The following is a 23,125-nucleotide window of genomic DNA, read 5'->3' on the forward strand; positions in this document are numbered from 1 at the left end:
AAGAGGAATATTGCTCGACTTAAAAGTTTAGTGCGGAGATTGAAGCGTACACAATAGTTTTTTACACAAAAGTACAATTAATCTATTTTTATTTCACATATTTTTTTACTATTTAGTTAACTTCACTTGTCATGTAGATCACACTAGTCACCGCTTACATTATTTTTATTATATTCAAATTACAATCTACCACCTCCATATTGATATTATTAATTTGTTATACACCAATCATACATTATTAACTTAATAGATGTGAAACTTAAGGGATTAGTTTAGTGAATTCCATGACCTCATGAGGTCTTGAGTTCTAAACTTTTAGCCAATATCTTAAGGCTACTATTAAGGGATTACATATTTCTTTTTATAAATATTGGGTATTTATAGGGTGAGAAGCTACTCATGTCTAGGGAATAGTCAGGTATTTAAAGAACTCTAACCTAGGGTTGTAAAAGAGCCAAGTTTTTCCAGGTAGTGAATCTTCAAACTCAACTTGACAATAAAAGTAAAATGTTCAAGCTTGACTCTAATAGCAATAGAGATGGAATTGATAAATGACTTCCTTTGGGTGGAAGACAAACCATAGTTCAATAGCAAATTCCTCAACAATTGGCCTAATGCCATACATGTTTATTTAAAGAGCAACAATCTCCTAAGATAACTAGATATAATTACTAGATAATTATTCAAATAAAGATAAGATACTAGATAACTAGGACTGCTCAAATAAAGATAAGATAACTAGTAGAAAAGATAAGAATGACTCTCAAAAGTTGGGTAACAACAGGACTCTCATGAGACATTTACATAGTACCCCATCATTCACCCCCCCACCTTGAAGTTGAATCTTGTCCACAAGGTTTGTCATCCAATGCTGAATCTCTACCATCTTTTAAGAATTCTTGATGTGGACAAAATTCAATGACAAAGGCTTGTGAAGTTACACAGCGATGTCCTGGTGTGAACTTCTCATTGCAATTGAAGCATAGCCCTTTCTCCCTCCACCTTTGCATTTCCTCCTAATAAATTTTTTTTGTACTTACAGTTCTATTTGTTTGACTCGTTGGTCCAGTTGTGTTGGTTGGATTGACACTTTGCTCTGACACAGCTGCCTTATTTGTTTGTGGTTGATCTGCCTTGTTTTGTTGTCACGTCTATCCACACTCTCATCCCTAATTCTAGCTAACTCAATAGCTTCTGAGAGTGTTTTTGGTTTGAACATCCGAATTGCTGAAGCAATGTCATCCTTCAGTCCAGCCATGAATGCTCCCACCAATGCCTTTTAAGGCCAACCATCGACCTGATTAGCAAGTCTCTCAAACTCTCGCTGGTACTCCCTAAGTGTCCCACTTTGACATATTCGAGACAAAGCCTTGTCAAAATCCTCAGCCTCGGTTGGCTTAAATCGGACCAATAACTCCTTTTTAAATTTTTCCCAAGTGATTTCAATCTTCTCCTTGCAATACACCTTCTTCATTCATTGCCACCATTGGTTCGCTTCCCCTTCCAAATGAAAGGCTGCCAACGTGACTTTACGATCTTCAAATGTCCCTTGGTAATCAAAATATTGCATAACATGGTCAAGCCAAATTGTTGGATCATCACCCGAGTACTTTGGAAAATCCAGCTTGGTAGGTCGTGGTTGATCGTGTGTTGTAGTTTTGAATCCAGTTGACTGATCTAATTTCTCTCCAATGTGTGATGAGGTCCCTTGCTCATCTGATTTTGGGGTTGAGAGGAAATCCGATTTGTCACGAGATTTGGATAGCATCTCTTTAATTTCACACATAGATGAACCAAGAGATTGGGACTCTGTGGTCATCTTTTGCATGCTCTCTTTCAGCTTCTGCATTTCACTCTCTAATTTCTCAATCCTGTCCTTATTGGTGGCCATGCTCTGATACCAATTGATAGCAACAGAGATGGAATTGATAAATGACTTCCTTTGGGTGGAAGACAAACCACAGTTCAATAGCAAATTTCTCAACAATTGGCCTAATGCCATACACATTTATTTAAAGAGCAACAATCTCCTAAGATAACTAGATATAATTACTAGATAATTATTCAAATAGAGATAAGATATTAGATAACTAGGACTACTCAAATAAAGATAAGATAACTAGTAGAAAAGAAAAGGACTCTCAAAGGTTGGGTAACAATAGGACTCTCATGGGACATTTACGTAGTACCCCATCAGACTCAAGTTCAAACCAAGCCTACAAACAATGTTTGAGTTTAAGCTCAACTTGGCTCAATTTGATTCATTAATCAAACCCAGTTTAAGCTTAATATCAAGTTTTTGAGTTTGAAATCCAACACAAGTATATTGTTATTAAGCCCATTTGGTTTGGACGAGTGGTCCTTACTCTTAGTTAATTAAAGTCTTTATAAGATATGGGTTCATTTGTTAAGCATATTACTAAGCTCATAAACAAGCCTAAGCTTAGCTTGTTTTTTTATTTTTTATTTTTTTATTAAACTCTATTATTCACAAGTCTATTCATGAACAATATTTTTATTTGAGCTTGACCTGTTTATTAAATAAGCCTAAAATTGAGGCTCAAGTTTGGATTGTTTATGGATGAACTATTTATCGAATCAAGTTTGAATTATTTACAAATGAATTAATTCATTTATGCCATGTCTCAAAATGCTCGCAATTGTTAAGGATTTTTTTTTTCATCCTGTTAACCAAAAAAAGAAAAAAGAAAAAGAAATCCTTAACAATTGTGAAAGATGTGAAGTTTACTATTTTTAATTCATGAGAAATGTTACGAAGATAGTTTTTTCCATAAATGTTAACATAATTTGATGTGATTATATTTTATAAGTAAATAGGGTATATCATGTTTTAGGCCTAGATATGTATGGGTCACACATATTGTGAGAGAGCTGAGTGTATACACCCGAAACATAATATCATTTTGTCTAAATAAAAAAAGTGTTACGTTCACAATATTTTTATAACAAATCTTAGGTATTAAGTTGGTTTTATAACTGAATTGACGCCTCCCCATATATAAGAGAAATGTTATGTTTATAATATTTTCACAACAAATTATAAAAGACAAGTTGTTACTGGTTGTTATTATTGGGGTGAAAAAGTAGTCACAATGGTAAGTTCAAATTTGAACCAGTAACAACTATCCACCAATGATTTGTTGTAAAAATGTTATGAAATTATTGTGGACTTCTCCATATATTAAGTACTTTTAGGGTTTAGGAAATAAATGGTTTGAGTTGTGGAACTAATAGCATGTTGTAATTATGTCTAAAAAAATTTGTTATTGCTTATAATTTGAACCTACAACTAAAATTATTTTTTTAACAATTTTTCATTTAAAATTTATATAAAAATATTATGAAAATATTGTGGAATTAACATTTATCTCTTAAAAACAAAAAACAAAAAAAAAACAAAAAAAAGATGAAAATTGAAAACTTATTGGTAGGAAGCACGGCTCGAGGGTGGGCGTGCGTAGAGAGAAAGACAACGGCGGGCAGAGGGAGAAGTGGGAAAAATTGGGGCAATTCGGGCAGGTGAGAGAGAAAAGAGATTAGTGGGACACACTTGATGGTGACGTGGCTGCCTTCAGTGGGCGGACACATATCACAATTGCAAACGCGCGCGTCAGATTGATCTCATCCATGACATGCAATTTTTTCTTTTTTTCTTACTCAATAAAATTATGACCTCTATTATACTTTTTAATACTCTATACTAAACTTAGTATTAAAGTACTAGGAACAAGTCAAATTTCACTTCTTTTTTTAACTGTGGATATAATTTTTTTTTTTTTTAATTTTTAAAATCTATCTATGCCATCTTCAATCTAGCTTATAGATTTTCGAAATGAAAGGCATTTATTTATTTATTATGTGGGTTTATTTTTTATTTTTTTATTGCACACATGACATGTTATAGTGCATGTTTTTGATTTCACAAAATTTGAAACACGTTATTTAATATCTATTAGGACATTCAGGAAATCTTCACACGTCATGTGGATATCATAGTACCTCAAATGGTAAAATATGAAGAATTAAACGTCATGTGGATAGATATTATAGTTCGAATGAATGGTAAAATATGAATAATTAGGGTTAAGAGGTGAAGTAGGACGAGGACTATAAAGAGTGACAAAGAAAAAGAATTTTTGATTAAATAATAATAATAATAATTTAGTACGTGATCAACCAAGCCTACACCTTATAGCACATATTTATACTGCAGAGAAGCAATTGTAGCAGCTCCGGCATCCATTGATTTTGCACCTTCTAACATCTTGGGTTGAGAATTCTTGTCACACTTTTTTATTCACGATTTTTTGTTATGGATTTCTCATCGATTCTTCCCCTCGTTCCTTGTCTCTTGGGCATCTCACTTGGAATGCAATAAATAGTGTATGATAGATGGATTTGGATCCAATGCAATAGTTATAGTCAGATTTATTACATTATGTAATAACTACTTTTATGAGATGTAAACATTAGTAGGGTAACAAATTAAATAAGTTAAAAGTTAAAATAAAAAAATAAAAAATAAAAAGATTCAAGGGTCATTGGTTAAGATTAAGAGCAAGTTTTTCTAACATTCAAACTCAATTATTGAAAGTGCTATTGCATGGTGAAATAACTCTAACTATAGTATTGAATCTCAAATCTCAATTCATGATATATTTACTTAACCTTTCTCCTTTCACTACATCCGCTACTTTGTTAAGGATATAGATTTTTTATTTTTTTTTTATTTTTTTTTTGGAGAGATTATTAGGGTTACATTATTATTGAATCTTTTTTTTGGGGGGGGAGGTTAAAGGAAGTTTAGGTGGGGGGAGACTACCCCATACTAGAGCCAGGGCAAGCTGCAAGCCTCAAAAAGGACTTACATTGGATTTATAGATCACCCATCAAGAAGGATTGTTGGTAGTAAGACTCAAACCTAGGTCTTTTGGGTGAAGCGTTCGAGCCTTAACAACTGAACCAAACCCCGTTGACTAATTATTGAATCATTATTATGTCATTACGTCTCTTTATTAAGATAATACCAAAGTTCTAATAACCTTTGAATATAAAATCTAAAAGACATAGCCTTGAGGCCACCTTGCTCTCTCGAACCAAAAGTTTTACATTTGCCTGATCAAAGTCTAGGTTTGTTAACAAACCTAGACTTTGATCAGGCAAATGTAAGTATATAAGTGTGTTGAAGGCTAAAATTTCACAAGAAATCCCATTCCATGAAAAGTAAAGAAGACCCAATTCAAGCAACAAGAAGAATCAACATTAAGGCCCAATTTATATTCAGATTTCCAGCAAAAAGGTCATCAAAAAGTCCAGCAAAATTCAGTGAAAGAATTGGGCCGGGATACCCAAAGGCTGCCAGAGGCCCGAGATCCTCAGAGGCCCGGGATCCTCAGGTAATGCAGGGCAGCTGCTGTAGGATTGAGACAACTCAAGAAAGGTACCACGAAATACAAGAAATGAAGAACAGAGATGTCCTTCTCAAGTACCCACTGGTGCAGCAAAGAATCAGAAAGTATAAAGCAAACATTCATGAACAAAGGAGCTGTACCACAAGGAACCAAGAATGAGAAAATCATACGTAGAAACAACTGGAAGAGAACTTTCAGCCCAGCAGTAAAAGATTCCAACTATTTGGGAATAATGACAGCAAGGAAAATACAAACGCAGCTGAGTCTGAAAAGTGAGAAATCTTGAAGGAAGAGAGATTGAAGGCTAGGACGCCCCGGAATGGAAAGTCAGCAAGTGACTTAGAGAAACAGTATTAAAAGATGAAAACCATGAGAAAAAGGGGAAGAGACCAGCCCTTGAGCAACTGTCACAGCACGAGCTCTGAGGGGCAAAAGAGAGAAATCACTAGTACCATGGAGCCCTAGCAAACACGCTATAAAAGGAAGAGAAAACCCATGTTGAAGAGGCAGAGGATTTTCAGTAGGAAGAATATCATAACAGAGTCATTAGAACTCTGTAAAATTTAAGAAAAACAGAGGAATGTCTCCCGGTATCCCAGAAACAGCCACTATAGCACATACTTGGATTCAAAAGGATTCAAACTTTGCAAGTCTTAGAGGCTTGAATAGCCATCAAAGTCTGTAATTTTTGAGTTTATTTGAACCTTGTATCACGTCTTAGTGAGCACATTTGTAATCCACAATCAAGAAAAATAATGAAATATCTCATATTGATTTGAGAATTTCTAACAATTACTTTGCACATTTCTTTACTGCTTCTTGCTGCTCAATACATATATATTCTTGCTTGTAAAGCTGAGTCCCTGCCAAAGCAAAGCCACTCGGACTTGAGTTCCAAATCCCACAAGTCTTGTGCAAAAGCGTAAGTCTGTGAGAATTGGGGCCAGGATCCTCGTGGCTGAATCATTCTCATAAAATTCACTTACATATATGTATGTGTATTCATATATATATATATATATATATATATCCTAATAGTGCAGAGAACCAGAGATTCTGGGTTCTTATTGGCCTAATACGCCTCGGGATCCCACGACAGTACGCCCCGGAATCCCACGACAGTATGCCCGGGGTAGCAAGTGAAGGAATTCTTTAAAATGTTTATACGATAAAAGATAAGCCTTAAATATTCTATTTCAATCTCTTTCTCATTGTGAATATTATGAACATCTATTTTACTTGTTTTGTAAGAGTAAAGGATCCTTTTATGATACTAAAACACTTATAATGGTATTTTATTGCTTAGGAGGAATCGCATTTTTGCCTTGAGGAGATTTATATGACTTGCGCACAACTTGGTTCGTAATCAACCCATATTTAGCTGCGGTGAACCAAGCCCAGTCCACCAAAATACAACTATTTGGCCCAAGATCCTTGGGCCTGTGTGCTAAAGAAAAAAAAAAGCACTCTCACAAGGTGTAACAGTTAAAATGCCATTAACAGACCCTTTTGGAGTTCCTATATATTATGGAGTTTTATTTATTTATTTTAAAAAATAAAAGAAAGAAAAAGTGAACCAATTTCGAATCTTTCAATTGTTATAGTTTACATAACGTAGAATCCATTAAAGATCCATGTCCGTAAAAGAAAGAAACAAAAAAACAATTTCCCTTTTTTTTTTTTTTTTTTTTTTTGGAAAAGATCTACCAAACCCCAATATATATATGGGTTATACTAACGAGTGTCCTTAGGACACTGGTTAATAATCCAGTTAAAAAAAGTTTTGAAATCATTTTTATGGAAAATGAAAAAAGCTATTAAATCATTAATTGTTTTTCTTTTCTTTTCCTATAAAAATTTTTTTTAATTGAATTCTTGACCAGTGCCCCAAGAGCACTAGCAGTTTCCTATATATATATATATATACACTATTATATATAATCCCTATATTATTTACAATCATCAAGTTTTGCAGTAAAACCCACCATTAATAATGAGTCTATCTCATAGTAATAAGAATTATTATTATCATTGTTGCTGTTGTTGTTGTTGTTGTTGTTGTTGTTGTTGTTGTTGTTGTTATTATTATTATTATTAAATTAATATTTTAAAAACATTCTATCATTTCGGATAAATAGAATTGGATTCTACTAATGATTTCAATTAAGCACAGTCGGTAATAAGACAAGGGAGCTGGATCGAATCTGATAACATTTTTTTTTTTTTTAAATCATAAAAGAATTAGAGTTTCTCACACATACGCCATACCAATTATTAAACCCAATCCTGGCAAATGGGTACGTGCATGTATATGATTTTTTTCCGTAAAAAAAATGAGCGAAAGCGAGCAATTGTGGTTATTTTACTTGGACTCGATCATAATAAACCCTTTATTTATTTTTATTTTTTTGAGAAAGGATAAACCCTTTATTTATTGAAAAATCAATGTAGAAAATACACAAACTAATACAGGGTCATAGACTGAACAGAGACTCTCTCAAGGTCACGTAAAAATTGTTAACTATTTGTCCCACGTGTTCTATTTCTGTGAAGACGTAATGCTGATTATTATGCACCCGTGAATCGTGATGTGTATGGAGTATGCGTGATGTCAATTAATATCATGTCTTTAAAACACAATTTCAATTAAATTATGAAGTCTTGTTTTCACAAATTCAAAATTATAACTACAAAATACGATGTTCAAAATTGTGTACCACTGTGTGCAACAAGTTGTGTGCAATACTCTTTAACATTGTGTGAATATTTCATCAAATGATTCCAATATTTCGTCGGTGAAGATCCATGAGGAAATACTCACATTGAAGTTTGAACACGTGCGCCACCATCACTGGCCAGAACCTATATAAGTATTAGCAGTATGCTTAATACATTTTAACACTGATAATTATAAATTATTTATAAGGATATAGCATACTTCTACTTCTCAAACTTTCACCAGTTTTTAATTGCAATAATATTAGTGTGTTACTCTCAGATTCGCATCTAATCTTTGTTTCAATTTTTCTCTCTCATCCCAATCCTTATGGCATCTAAGCTTACAGATCTATGATGTGGCATCATCTGAATGGTGCCATGTCAACCTATATAATGCCATATGTCAAAATTTCACTAGTTACGGGGTTTGGATGGTCTATAAGAATTTTGTGATTCGATGATCTTATCTGCGGGTTATTTCCAAAAGCAAAATTTGGATTCAAATCTTCTCTCCTTTATTTGTCGGAGAAAAAAGAGAGAAGAGTTTAATTTGCCAAGATAACATTGTTGTAACTAAAAAACATTAATTTTTTTCCTCTTATCAATGACATAAATTGGTAGGTTACAAAACCAATTTTACAACTTTGTTTTGAAAATTTTCGCTGATAAGAAGGTTGGAGAAGCTGTTGCTTACCTGTCAACGTGTGTGTGTTTCTTTGCTTGTAATTTAGTAGTGTTTTAATAAAAAATATGAGCGTCCATTTCTATGCTCATATTAATTTGGATGGGTTACATGACCCACTTGTCACAACTTACAAGTTAGTAAAGCTTTAAGCCTTTAACCACATTTACTAGATCATAAAACTCTTGTATATAATGTTGTAGCATTTTAATATGGAGTATTATATAATTAAAATGGATTAATATTATAACATAAATATAATAATATGAGAGTTAATATGAAAGATAAGAAGTTAATAAAATGTTTAATCCCATGTTGAAAAAGAGAAAGATTCACATATAACAATTTAAATAAACTAAATTCACCTCCAATTGAGATTCACACATCTATAAATCGGAGTATCACAAAATCAGTTCCTATATATAGTTTCATGAGGGTACATAATAGTGCTTGTGGTCTCTTTCTCAGGAGTAACTGCACAAATGACATTGATCAATAGGTCAGTTTTGCAATTAGAATGGTGCAGAATCAGAACAGCTCAATCTTTCTTTATGTGCTGTGTTAAAGTCTTTTCAATAAAAGGGAAAGAGTAATGCTAGAGATATAAAAATATTCACTAATTTTTTTTTTTTTAATAATTATTAAGGTGGTAAATTGTAATTAGAGCAAAGCATCAATATTTGAAATAGGGAAAGAAAAAAAATATCCCAAGTATGTTTGAGCTTTTTTCTGAAGATAAAGAGTCCAAGTTAAGTTGCACACATGCATCTTGGGAACTAATTTCTTTAACCAATTCAGTTGCTTAGTAATAACCCTCACGTAATGTAGTGTAGCTTTGGGCTAAAATGAGGTGCAGAGCATTTTTAATTTATTTTTGGAGAAATTATATCTTACTACCTTAAACTATACCCAATATTACACTTTGCAATCTAAACTTTTCGAATGTACATTTTGCATCTTAAATTATATGCTTCATTACACTTTGCATCACAACGTTAAGTTTGCTATTAAATTGAATGGAAATTCAAAATTTATAATGCAAAGTATAATCAAAATTATAGTTTAAGATGGTTAAGTATAATTTATTCTTTGTTTTTAAAGAATTAAGAAGAAGGATAATTAAGTTATTTCATGTAGTGTCATATTTTTCTATCAAAGTTAATAACAAACTTAATGTCAAGATGCAAAATGCAACTAGGATCATAATTTAGGGTGTACATGCATTCAAAAAGTTTAGGGGACAAAGTGTAATCGATGGTATAGTTTAGAGTAATAAAGTGTAATTTCTCCTTTATTTTGTTTGGATCTATATGTATTTCCACTTGTAAGATTGTAGCATTCTTGGCTCAGTTTTCATTTGAGGACTGTACTCCTATCCTAATGCTTTGTGGTGGAGAAAAATTAGGTTGTCTGCTATGAATCCCATCAAATTTAAATATGTTGCTGGATATTTTTATTTTTATTATTAATATTTCCTTGAGGTTCTTATGCTAGATTTGGAAAAAGTGTATACAAGAGTGGATCAAGAAAGAGACAAAAATTATATTTTCTGTCAACTTGCAAAACATCCCCCAAATCTAAGGATATTAATTGGGTCGTGATTTGTGAATAATATAAATGGAAAAAAAAATCATTGTTGTTCATTTTAAGCACAAACTTGTTAATGATAATTAGATATAATAGTTATATATTTGTGTGTAGGGTGCACTGCATATAAAAAAGCATCACTATCCTTAACAAGGTAGAAAAATTGAATCTGTTTTTCACTTTACAAAATATGACATGTTGAAGATGATAGGTAGAAGGGCTTAGACTTGGCAAGTCCAGGGTTGGATTTGGGTCCATTTGGCCCAAGAGTGAGCTCTAGAACCTATCCCATCAACTGAAAAGCCTAAGCCTTATTTTGAGGCATGATTCCTTTTCTTTTCTTTTTTTAAGTTAAAATGAAAATTGCACCATTTATCTCTAATTTTACTTTTATTCAGTTAAGTTTTCTAAATTTCAAATTTATTCAATTTAGACAATCTGTCTAATTTTGTTAAAAATTACCCTTAAAATAATGGCCAATTTTTTTAAACAAAATTTGACAAAAAACTAGAATTGAATAATTTTAAAACTTAAACGACTCAATTGAATGAAAGTAAAGTTAAAAAACTGAAATGAATTTCAGTCAAACTTAGAAGATGACACTTTAAATTTTAGCAAAAAAAAAAAAAAAAAAAAATCGAGTCTCGTTTCTCCTTGGAAAAACACACCAGTTTCACTAACCAATGTATGCTATTTTCTTCCTAAAAATAATGTTACTAGGAGAATTTTGAACTCACAAAAACTTTAATGATTGACTTAACCTTAAGTTTCCTTAGCCAGCCCCCAACTTGGGTTAGCCTAAGTTACACTAAACTTGGCCAAAAAAATGTGGTAATTCATTAGAGGTTATCTTTTTTTGATTATTTTAGAGACAATTTCTCTTTCTTGTTTTCTCCGTTAACTTTTATTCCACCCACCTATCAATACCTAATTTCAAAACCTTTCCCTATTTGCAGACATTTTGATTTTGATGGTGGTGAGTGATATCCTTTGGAGAATTTAGTTATTTTGTGATTGATTATTCCAAGATTTGCTTTGGATTATTCTATTGCTTGTTTTTTTCATTATTAAGTTTAGAAATGTTAACAGATGCCCTTAGGCAATGGTTAACAATCAATTTAAAGAAAATTTTTATGAAAAAAAAAAAGAAAAAAAAAAGCAATTAACGTTTTTTCATTTTTTTTTCATTTCCCATAAAAGTGATATCAAAACTTTCCTAAAATAAATTGTTACCATTACCCTAAAAACACTTGTTAGCATGACCCTATAAAGTTTTGCTAAATATTTAATATGGTTCATTTTGCCATCTCTCTCTCTCTCTCTCATATTTTTGCAATATTTAATAGCTGCCGCCAAGGCTTGCCAAAAGTTTTATTCTTGTAGTAACAAGCTTAAATTAGGCTTAAGTGAGATATCAATTGAATAGTTTTGATCAAAATATATAGCTTTTGACAACTTTTATGTTAAATGTGTAACCAAAAAAACAAAAAGAAGCTAGTTTATTTTCAAAAATACTAATTTTTTACAAACAAACATAAACATAAACGGTGTAGTTCATATACACACTTTTTTTTCGATGGGGGATTGCAACATAATATTGTCTTCATATTGTGCCATGACGTAGAATTAGCAACTCAATTTGTGTCCTTGAATTCGATTTTAGATGGAGAGTGAGATACTGTAGCATTTATCAACATATGAATTGAGATGCTATACATGTCATGATCTTAAGAACTTCGCTAATTCAATATGAAATGAGTTTATGCTCATGGTTGCAATGAAGCTACGATCAATAGTTTGTAACGGAATATTTTTGTAGTATACTAGAATATGAGTGCCGCATGTTGTGCTTAATGTGTAAGATCATATTATTTGAAATTGATACAGAGTACAAGAATATCCAAAAGGCTGCTGTTTGCGCAAAATAATGCAACGGCATTTTTAAAAATCCAGAATCAAAATTATACTATTATTCCCAGGTATGTTATGATCTAAATCAAACATAATACTGTCCTCTAAATTTCCACACTTGTTATTGCTGATACATTGTACAACAAAGGGAAAGAAGGCAAAAGCAATATGAATGAACGGCATAAATACTTAAATAATTAGAAGAACAAAGGCTGAAAAAAAAAAGGGTAATAATAATCCCACTGAAAATCCAAAGATACAGATAGATCATCACCGTGGAAAGCGCTGTAATAATTTCTCTGCTTTTATTCAGTAGTATCGAATGGGAAATTTCAAGAGAGTAAATTACTCTACAAAGCATACATTCTTTTCCTATAAAGGGTATGTAACAACTCCCCTTCTCAAGTTCATGGTTTACAACACACAATGTGAAGCTATATTTCTAAAACAAATTTAACACGACAATACCAACTACACTCAAGAGAGAGGAAAAATGTACTTGATGCTAGTTGCTTGGATGGCAAACAGCAAAGCCTAATATGCTTACTGGATGAGTAATTCTTTCCGCTGTTCAAGATAAGATGTGGGAAAAATGGAAGTTATAGTTCAATCCTATATAATACCTGTAGAAATGCTGGAAGTTGCATTGATCTTCAGTGAGTAATCAGGGACATAGGTAAGACCTGCTATGCCAGAAAGTAAACTTCCATAAGAACTTAAGGGAAAATAGTTAGCTTGTTGGATTAAGATTATAGGATAACCATGAGAAAAAGGACACAGGAAGCAGTGATCATGAAACCAAGTAAGAGCTTTCTAGTATATAAGCCTTTTCATTGACAAATGACAACACATGTATTAGACTAGAAAATATTCATAAATCAGCATTAAACAAAGAATGCTACCTGCTTGGAATTACAGTAATACTAAACAATCAGAACTGGAGACAGTGGCTTTGGATAGAAGTATCAGTGATAGACCTCCAAGAATCCATGAAAGAACATGTGTGGGGTGGGGGTCGGTCAGTGTGTTTAGATAAATGATAAGTTGTAGCTCTATCCATGAAGAGTTGTATTTGAAACCCAACATGGCTATGATATAAGAAAGAAAAAGCATCCCTCAGAATTAATGCATCTTTTAACGCTCCAACCATTAGATGAGAACTTAGTATGGGTCAACAGAAACACATAAATAACTATTTCTTCTGACAGCTCAAGCATGCAGGTATGAATAAGTCAAACAGTAAAAATAAACACATTGATTCCTTTACCTTTCTCCTTGACATCAATTTGTAAGGTATCAAGTGTAATTATGCCATCAGTCAGTGGAAGTAGCTCAAGCTTGATGGAAGCTGTAGATTGAGAAGGAACACATCTGATGCACCACAGTAAATTGTAATGATGAGCATAACTATATATTTAGAGAGAGAGAGCAAGAGATTAGAAGAAGAAGAAGAATGAAGGAATACCCTAATGGAACTCTACTCTGCAGCCACAGATGTGAACAACCCAGACCAGTGCTAGGAACAACATCAGATGTGGGAGAAGCATGCTCATTAAAGGAAACTGACCGCGCTCCACCATCACTGTTCTGCTTCTGTGAATCCGATAAAAGAGGTGCTGATCCCGGCCTTTGCATAGCACTACCACGTCGGTCAGCACTTGCCTTTCCTGTAAACTCAGAAAATCCAATAAATGGACTCATTGGTGTTGATGGTGAAGAATTTAAGGACACCACAGTTGGAGGTGAAGTAAATGAGGCTGGAGCAAGAACTGTCAAAGTAAGATCTTCAGAGGTCAAATTTGAAGCCTGAAGAGTTAGGACCTGAGAAATTGAACTAGTTAGATGAAATTATGTAGTAGCATGAGTAGAGATACGGTACCTACACACTGACAAATGAATAATCAATTCATATGAAACCTGAACAGGAAGCTGGGAGACCCCTTCATTGGGATCAGGAGACTGTCCTGAAATTTCAGATGCAACAGAGATCATAAGATCCCTTGACATACGTGGTCGCCAATTTGTTGGCTGTTTGAAAAACAATCTTGACTCTACACACAACAAAAACCATGGGATAAACATTGTAATAATTAGAAACAAGTAACTGCTTATATTTTTCAGATAATATGGTAAACTAAGAGCAATATAGATACCAGTGTAGTTGCACCGACATGAAACCATAATTGCATACTGATCAGTAGTTGAAGCACTCCTCTTTCCTTCAACAGTTTTGGGGAGAACACGCAAACTAGATGCAGCATTTCCAGCTCGTAATTGTGATGACTGGGAACTTCTTTCACCATGAGCTTTGAGTTTCTTCCACATAGAAGTTGCAGGTTTAAGAATAAAAGAATGCTCCTCTCCCCTCCTGTCATGAGGAAAAGATTTAAGAGAACATATAAACTTGTGATTATACTGAATTAAGATTCTTTCCATTTACACACTACTCCCTAGACACTCGAGAAATATCTCTATTCTTCCCTTCAATTAGCACATATATACTCTCCTATATAATCTTTTCAGCAATAAGGACAAATATCCAGAATGATGCAATCCGTTACACTAGAATCATGATTCAATTGACATCAACATGTCCACACACTGGAAACATCATAAAAAAAGGGGTGAGCAATTCTTGATGTCCAACTAATACAAGCCAAACCCAACATAGAATTAAAAGATTTTGGATGACCTCAAACATGTTTAGATTATGACAGACCAAACTCAGGCAAGTGCTGTTTTGCCATGCCAAATTACAGAAGACCAAGGCCTTTTTTCTGCATCAAGTTAGTACCAGATCTGCTGCATCAAAATTTCATTAGTTACCATGCTTGTAACTAAGGCATTGTCCCCATGTAAACAGAATTTGCACAGCAACAGCTGTCATTACCCAAGTTTGACATAGCCTACAAATATTTATGTACTTCTAAACATTAATTATCCTTTAAAATGATATAAATATACATAACCACCACCAAGAATAGCAACAGTGATAGATCCAGGGAATACAGTACCAGAGCTAACAACAGAAAGTAAATTAAGATACCTAGAGTGAACAACAACCTGAGGGCTAGGTTTGGCAAACTGTGTTCATTGCCAGCTTCAATACACGCGATTGGTAATGACGAGGGTAATCCATCTTTTGAAGCCTCCTCAAAAACAATTGTTATAGCATCTATGTATACCAAAATATCTGGCGTATGCGCAGGAGAAATGTTCTGCAAACAATTGGATATGCTACATAATTAGGGCAAAAGATAAATGCATAACTCAACAAGTATGTTATTTCTACATAGTCTGGTCAAATATTATATCAATTACGGGGAAGAAGTATATTTATCAAATATAGTCTGGTCAAATATTATATCAATTATGGGGAAGAAGTATATTTATCAAATAACTAGACTCAGTAGTATAAATCGTTCACACCTTTACTTGGACGCAAATAAGGTCATCTGTATTGCAGTCAGCAGCAAAAGAATGGATTTCTACAGGTTGAATAATTTCAAGTTTTCTTCTCCACCTTCTACCTGGTATATAGATGCCTTCCAGTCCACAACGAACAGAAAACCGTTCTCGCTCCAAAGTCACACCTCGGAAAGATAAAAGCTCTTCACTCCCAACTTTTTTACTCTTCAAAGGCTTCTGAGATGAGAATTGATCCCAATCATCAAGATCAAAGCTTGGCTTAGAACTGGTGACTTTAACAGGTCCAGGGGGTGGTGCAGTATTTTGAGGAAGAGATGACATGGAGTAACTTCTAAAGTGGCTAAAAGAAAATAGTTGAGAGCCAGAGCCAGATGAGGAAGAAGGAGTGGACCTTTGGATTGAGCTACTAATTCCTGAACTAGAACTTAGAGTAGGAGATAAAGGACGAGATGGAGGGAGAGTGTTATCCAAGGGAAGCAACCATTTTAACAGTTCTCCACATGGGTCCTGATTTGCAAAAACCGAATTGTCCTGGCTTTCAAAAGACAAATTTCTGCTCTGATATTTCTCAAATTGAAGAATTTCAATGACAGGGTCTCTCAAAAAATCAACACCAACATTCACCTGTAAACACACCTGCATCATTCCAAACAAGCAAACAAGATGAGAACCAGCAATCCTAACAACTGGAAAACAGCAATATGCATCAGGAATATAAACATTCAAACATCATATTTATGCTACAATATTAGTTTAGATTCATAAGCACTGTTAGAAGTATATGGTTAAATGATTAAATTTATCATATCCTAATAGCTTAAACTTTTGGGAGAATCTGTAATTTAACAAGCACCATTTACAATTTAAGTTTAATACATTTTTAAAAAAATTTATTTTTATTTTTATTTTTAGAAGAAGTTTAATACAAATTAGGATCTCCCAGGGTTTTCCTCCAGTAATATTCTGCACAAAGCTAGGTAACTTAAAATGCACTTTTGACTGGGAGTAAGTATAAAGCATAACTCAGAACAAAGTTCTGTCAAACTGTGTAGCAATCCCTTCTTTTCAGGTGGGACATCAACAATCCTTTTTAGCTATGCAGAGTTGAAGAAGATTACAATCCGTAGTGGAGAGATGAAGACATTAGTTGCCATTTTTTTTGGCCATGATTCAGGTTGTCAAACTGAGATAGGGAAGAGAAAGGTCATTAGCATGATCATGGAGAAGGATCTAGTCTAAATGATCACCAAAACATTTCAAGACCAACTAGCCAGCATATGGAGGTTCATTGTAACAGAAAAATTCCCCACCTTAAAACTCAGATTCTAGCTAGCTTGGTGATGTTATCACAAGATTCCATATGATCAATAGCCTTTATTTATCATAAAAGGGGGAAAAATGTGAAGCCAACCCAAGTAGTGCATGAATCATCATCGAGTGCTCCAGATTTCCACCAGATTAGAAATGTCAATAGCCAATGTTATATGCTGAATGTTCTTCAATGGTAATATGATAAAAATTAGAGAAGTCTTTTTTTTTCTTTCTTTTTTATCAATATGCTCTATCTTTTAATGGTGAGTTACATATGCATCTAATGGATCTTGAACCCACAAACTCACCCTCCACCTTGTACAAACAAAGGAGGCACCATATGAGGTAGATTCATTAGTGGTTGTCATTAGTGTCTTGTGATGCACCACAAAAGTACTTTCTAGTTTAGCCCTTCCCTAGTTCTCTAATTATTTAGCTTGCCTAAATAAATTATTAAAAAAAAAAAAAAAATATTAATCTATTATCAAAAACTTATAGTTATAGGTCCTCAAATAACCTTAATTAAGATTAACTCAAGTGATTAGGACGTAGGGAGTTTCTAGTTGAAGAACAATTAAGAGAATACTAGTTACTTGACTCCAAAACATTGGTTCCGTTGATATTTATGCAGTGTAATAAAAATAGATACATTTCATTCAGCAATAAATAAATAAATACATGTCAGTCATGAGGTGCAACCAAAATACTGAGCTTGCTGTCACAGATCAAAATATAACAATAGGAAAATATGCACCATAATAGTGAGATGAAATTCTGAGGTACAAGTTGCAGCTTCAAAATGTGGAGATAACAATATCTACAAAATCTACAGCTCAATGTATGAATTTTCATTTTTATATCACTGACAGAAAGGTTTCCTGGACCAGTACAGAACATCCAGCATATCAGACAGACGCATCTAGCACAAGTTACGATGGTATAAAGCTCCCACAGCATGGTATAATAAAAATACACCCTAAGCAAGAACAAGTTTAATCAGTACAAAAATCAAATGTCTGAACATAGTTTATATCATTAACTAGAAGTTTGTGGCACATACCACTAGGTCTCCATTAGAAAGGGAGCAACACTTAATACAATTTCTTGCCACTCCTCCAGCGATATTGGCATTGAAATTCCCTCTATCAATAACTGCATTAGGATGAGAGATGCTTTTTGCAGTAGAATCTAGACCATTTATGTCCAAAGATTCTGAAGACTTCTCAGAAGAACTTCTTATCGACCATAGTGATTCATCTGACTCTGCAATCCTAACAAAAAAATGGGAGTTCTCAAACTTTTGCAATAATATCTCTGTCTGTCTTCTGTGGTCTTCCATTCGTAGAAGAGATTCACTAACAGAAACATCCTTTACAGGATCAATCTTCTCTTTCGATAGCCTTTCACCATTCTGATCCATATCCTGACCATCAGGATTTTCCCCTGTTCCCGACACTGAATTCATTCCACCCTTTGTGTTTCCATTTTGTTTATGGGGGCTTTGCCCTTTACCATTCTTACTCATTACAGCAGCAACTTTAAATGGAGTAAGAATTTCTGTATCCTGCTTATATGCTGACAAGCATGCCAAGATATGAACTTGTTCACCTGCATAAGAAATAGAAATCAGGTCCCGTGTCATAAATGCAAAATATCTCATGGGAAAAGAACAGGTGCATGTGAGAAGTGAAAGAAGTTAAGAATCAAAAAAGAATTAAATACCTGGAAAAACAAAGGAGCGGTCCATTGAGCGTAATGAGTGAATATCTGGGGCATCACTCCAACTGTCAGGGAGTTCCTCTACAAAAACAAACCATGTATTAGATATACCAAAACAGCACATATTAATAATTTTTTAATAATTAAAAAAGAAAATTAACAATGAAGAGAACCTCATACAGCACATCAAAGCACAAACTAAGCAAAGCTTGAATGAAACTAATTAAACAATATAATTCACAAAATAAAATTGGTGATGTAAATCAAGCATTTGAGCCATGAACCAAAGTCAGGAAATCCTTATCTATGTCTTACCAAAGTATATGCAATCCCTTGAACCTTGTTATAGTAAGAATACGCTGAGATTTCTTTAAAAGACTAAGGGAACAGCAGAGATCTTTTAACTTTCAAAATTTGAGACAGAGAGGGAATGGTCAACAGTGAACCGTTGCAGAATACCAGCTTTTTCCATGCTTTTTAAAATCTTAACTAAACCCACCATCACCACCCATCTACCCAAGTGAGCTTGATCAACTACTAGCACAATATTTGCTGATAAGAAATTGTATTTGACATTCTTTTAATAATTACCTTTCCCCATCAAATTTAATTCACTCAATTCAAAGCTCTTCTTGATTTCTGCATGCATCAATCCAAAATTCACACAAAATAAACATATGATGCAACCAGATGCACTACACAAGTTGACAATATTTGCAAGGACATACTATATGGAATGGTAATCCATCCTTCTTCTTCAGAAACATCAGAGTGCTCCATGAGAGCAGGGTACTCATCCTTAGCACATGGACCTCCAACATTGCCATTCTCACTTTCAACACCAACAGTCTCTCCATAATGATCTTCAACAGGGGAATACTCTGGATTTGGATCTTCAGCTATAAGACCCTCCAAAGTTGTTCCAGGTTTTGGCTTATAAAGCGTGTCTGAAGCAGATTCATGAATAGATGGCTGTTCTGCAGCTGCATTTTGAGTAGGCCGCAGAAGAAAATTCATTGTCCCAAAGATTTCTCTGCACAATAAAAGATGTCATCTTCTAATTACAACGTCAAATATCTAAATCAACTATTAAATTACCCCCCCCCCCCAAAAAAAAAAGTAGTTTACAAGCATGCCTGGCTTGAAAATTGCAAACCAGTGTCATAACATCTGTATATTTCCATAGATACTAACAAAAGTAAACACAACATAACGCTGTTTAATGAAATGGGTGGTTTTTTTTTTCAATAAAATTTTTGTTACTTATATATAAAAAAAAAAAAAAACTATTGTTTAATGAAATGAAGGGCATTATCATCAACCTCAAGAATAATAAAAACTCCTCACACGAAATGTCCAATGACATACAAATTCTCACACTAAACCTAAAAACCAAACAAACGGTTGGCACTTTCTTCTAAAATGAAAACTGCAATTTCTGAGTCATTCACTAAAACGAAAAGCATTACAAAGGGGAAAATGGATAACAACAATTACAAAGGGAAAGTTGTTTATCAGATGCTAAAAACTACACTGTCAGCTTAAAAAGCACTCTTCCCTCTCCATTTCAAATAGGACCATTTCATAGTTTGAATTAAATATTACAACCTGAAGGCGTACACGGTACCCCATCATTTGAACTTATAAGGAATAGGTTCCTCTCCATTTCATGGTTCAAATTAAATCTTACAAATCTTAAAGTGTACCTGATGCCACATCATTCAAGATTAACAACATGGCACCATATATACTATTAGATACAAGAAATAAAATCTTAACAATAAAACAAACTCTCTCCATTTCACTTGAAATAGATAGGATCCCTATTCTAATAATAGTAATAAGGGTCTAGTTAACAGGTGTCCTTAGGGCATTTGTTAATTAATCATTTTAGGAAAGTTTTGATACCAAGTTTCTAAAAAGACTTCCAAAACCAATAACCTTATGGCATCCATTAACTTTTTCCCAGTAGTAATAAACACACATAGGCGTGACACCTGCTTTTAAAGCTATGCCTCGAAAAAAGTAGCACCATCAAATCAAAAATTGAATCCAATTCCAAATGTCTTAGTCTAGGATGCACAGACATAGACATGGGTATGGTACGATACAGCAACACGAGCAATTTATGAAAATGTATAACATGATACTGCAGATAAGTTTAGTGAGCCTCAGCTAGTGGCCACCAAGTATTAAACCATATAAGTACACAAAATAGAAAAATTATATAAACATTAAAATTTACTAATTTGCACTTGGATTAAGCAGTAAAAGCCACTTAAAATGAAAAAAACAAAAAAATTTAAAATTAAAATCTCATTCTCACAGCATTTTCATTAACAGTCAAAACAAACAAAATCCAATCAGGGCCGGCCCTTCCCTTAGGCGAGTTAGGCAATTGCCTAAGGCCCCCAAAATTTTAGAAAAGAACCAACCGGGTAGTAGAGGATTTAGTTTGAAATGAATTACAAAAATAATCTGGCACATCCTTTTAACCAAAAAAACAAAAATTTTGGTAAATCCTATTAAACATTGGTTCTAAACAAAATCATTGACCAAAAAAAAAACAGATAAACTACAAATCCGGTCTAAGAGATTAACCACAAAACAATCACAAATCAAAACAAATAAATCCACTCATAACCCTAAAAATTTTACCTTTCTCTCTAGTCTGTGCTCTCCGCCTCTCTCTAGTCTCCAGCTGGACCGCCTCAGCCTCTCTCTGATTCTCTGCTCTCCGCCTCTCTCAAGTCTCAACTGCCCACCTCACCGTATCAGGTTCTGAGGTTCAGGAATCAGGTATAAAATTATAAATATTTGGGCACAGGGCACTCCATTTTATTTGTTAAGAACTTAAGATAACTTTGTTTATTTGGGCCCTCCCTGGCTGGTTTTGTAACTTTGTTTATCACTTATCGGTGGCTGCCTGGACCCTCCCTGGACTGGGCGTTAAGTTTGGGCCTTCAAGTTTTTATTTTTTTGGTTATAGATAGGGTTTGTTTTGTTTTGTTTTTTTTTTGTGGGTCTTATTAATAAGTCTTGTGTCAGTGTTATGGTTTTGCTTAAATTTTTGTTATGTTTGTGCTTAATTTTTTTTTTTTTTAAAATTTATGCATTTTGAGATTGCTAAAAACTTGTTATTGTTCAGTGAAACTACAACAATATTTTTTATATAAATCAGGTTTTATTTCTTATTTGCTCTATACTTGAAAGTTATTTTTTTTATTTTAGTATTTATAAATATATTGTTTAATTAGAAATGTCTACTAGAAAATATGCATTTGGATATGAAAAACTTCAAAAAAGAAAAAAAGAAGAAAAATTAATTGAGTCTAAAAAATGATCAATGGATAAATTTGTTATTGGTAATAAATAAAATATAACACAAAATTTAGATGAAAATATCACAAATGAGCAAGAATTTCACCAAAATAATTTAGAAGAAAATAATTTAGAAGAAAATAATATTCAATTTTGCAATACAAAAAATCTTGATAATGAACTTCAAAATAATTTAGAAGAAAATGAAAATAATGATGAAAAATATAATATAAAAATATTAAATAAACATTAATTTAATTAATATATAAGTATAAAAAATGCCTTATTTTTAGTTCTCATTTTAGGCCCCAAAATGTTTAGGGTCGCCCCTGTTTCCCTCTCATCCTCTCTTTGCCTTAACCCATGTTACACCGTGCTCCATGGCTGACCACCAAGCTCTCCTTCTAAACCTCCATAGCCGGAGCTTTTCAAGCTCATCACCTCCAACCACACACCATTGCCGAAACCCAGCCAAAATCAATCACAACAAAAACCAGAAGCCCACCAAATCACAAATCAAATCACACCCACCGAAATCAAAGCATAAAACCCAAAAAATAACCAAAATCACAAAATGAAAACACTGAAAGTGAACCCACCGTTAAAAAAACATATATTGGTTTTGTTATTATATTTTAGAAGAAGAATCATCTTGTTGGACTAATTTTAGATCCAAATTAATAAAACACATACCACAAGCACGAATGATAGACTCAAAGTAAAGCAAAAAAAAGGGTATTTCTTAGAAAAGTGTTTTCAGAAAATAGAAAAGATAAACAAAATATAAAAACTATTTGCTTCATAATCTCAAATAAATAAATAAATAACCAAAAATCACACACCATAATCTGGTAAAGTCTCGTGAGCCACAATTTCATCTAAGATGATCGTCTGAGTTAAGAGGAAGAGATTTTCATAATCTTTGGCTCGGTAGCACAATCTTCGATTTCCTTTCTTGACGTGGTTTTCGCTCGCTCCTCTCCTGTTAGTCTAGGCAACGTATAAAGAGAAATAA

The 23,125-nt window shown here is 33.4% G+C and overlaps 1 protein-coding gene across 1 annotated transcript; it reads right to left on the minus strand.

Annotated features, from left to right (window-relative positions):
* Positions 1-12,543: 12,543 nt before the first annotated feature.
* LOC115982900 lies at positions 12,544-21,699 on the minus strand. The gene is made up of 11 exons (XM_031105650.1): positions 21,448-21,699; positions 19,518-19,822; positions 18,793-18,870; positions 18,131-18,678; positions 15,760-16,395; positions 15,394-15,548; positions 14,484-14,698; positions 14,248-14,381; positions 13,796-14,151; positions 13,598-13,701; positions 12,544-13,013 (listed from the first exon to the last, which is right to left on the minus strand). The coding sequence occupies exons 2-11, from the start codon at positions 19,804-19,806 to the stop codon at positions 12,943-12,945; spliced, it is 2,586 nt and encodes an 861-aa protein (XP_030961510.1). The 5' UTR covers positions 19,807-19,822; positions 21,448-21,699; the 3' UTR covers positions 12,544-12,942.
* Positions 21,700-23,125: the final 1,426 nt, after the last annotated feature.

This window comes from Quercus lobata, chromosome 3 (assembly GCF_001633185.2).
Source record: "Quercus lobata isolate SW786 chromosome 3, ValleyOak3.0 Primary Assembly, whole genome shotgun sequence".
Taxonomy (NCBI): domain Eukaryota; kingdom Viridiplantae; phylum Streptophyta; class Magnoliopsida; order Fagales; family Fagaceae; genus Quercus; species Quercus lobata.

Bases quoted from the DNA above. Each gene is read 5' to 3' on its own strand.
- LOC115982900 (XM_031105650.1), bottom strand. From the start codon at position 19,806: ATGAATTTTCTTCTGCGGCCTACTCAAAATGCAGCTGCAGAACAGCCA. The intron at 18,871-19,517 runs GTATGTCCTTGC...TTGTTTTTGTAG, and splicing joins ATGGATTACCATTCCATATA to AGGAACTCCCTGACAGTTGG. The intron at 15,549-15,759 runs GTGTGAACGATT...AATTGTTTGCAG, and splicing joins TTATTTGCGTCCAAGTAAAG to AACATTTCTCCTGCGCATAC.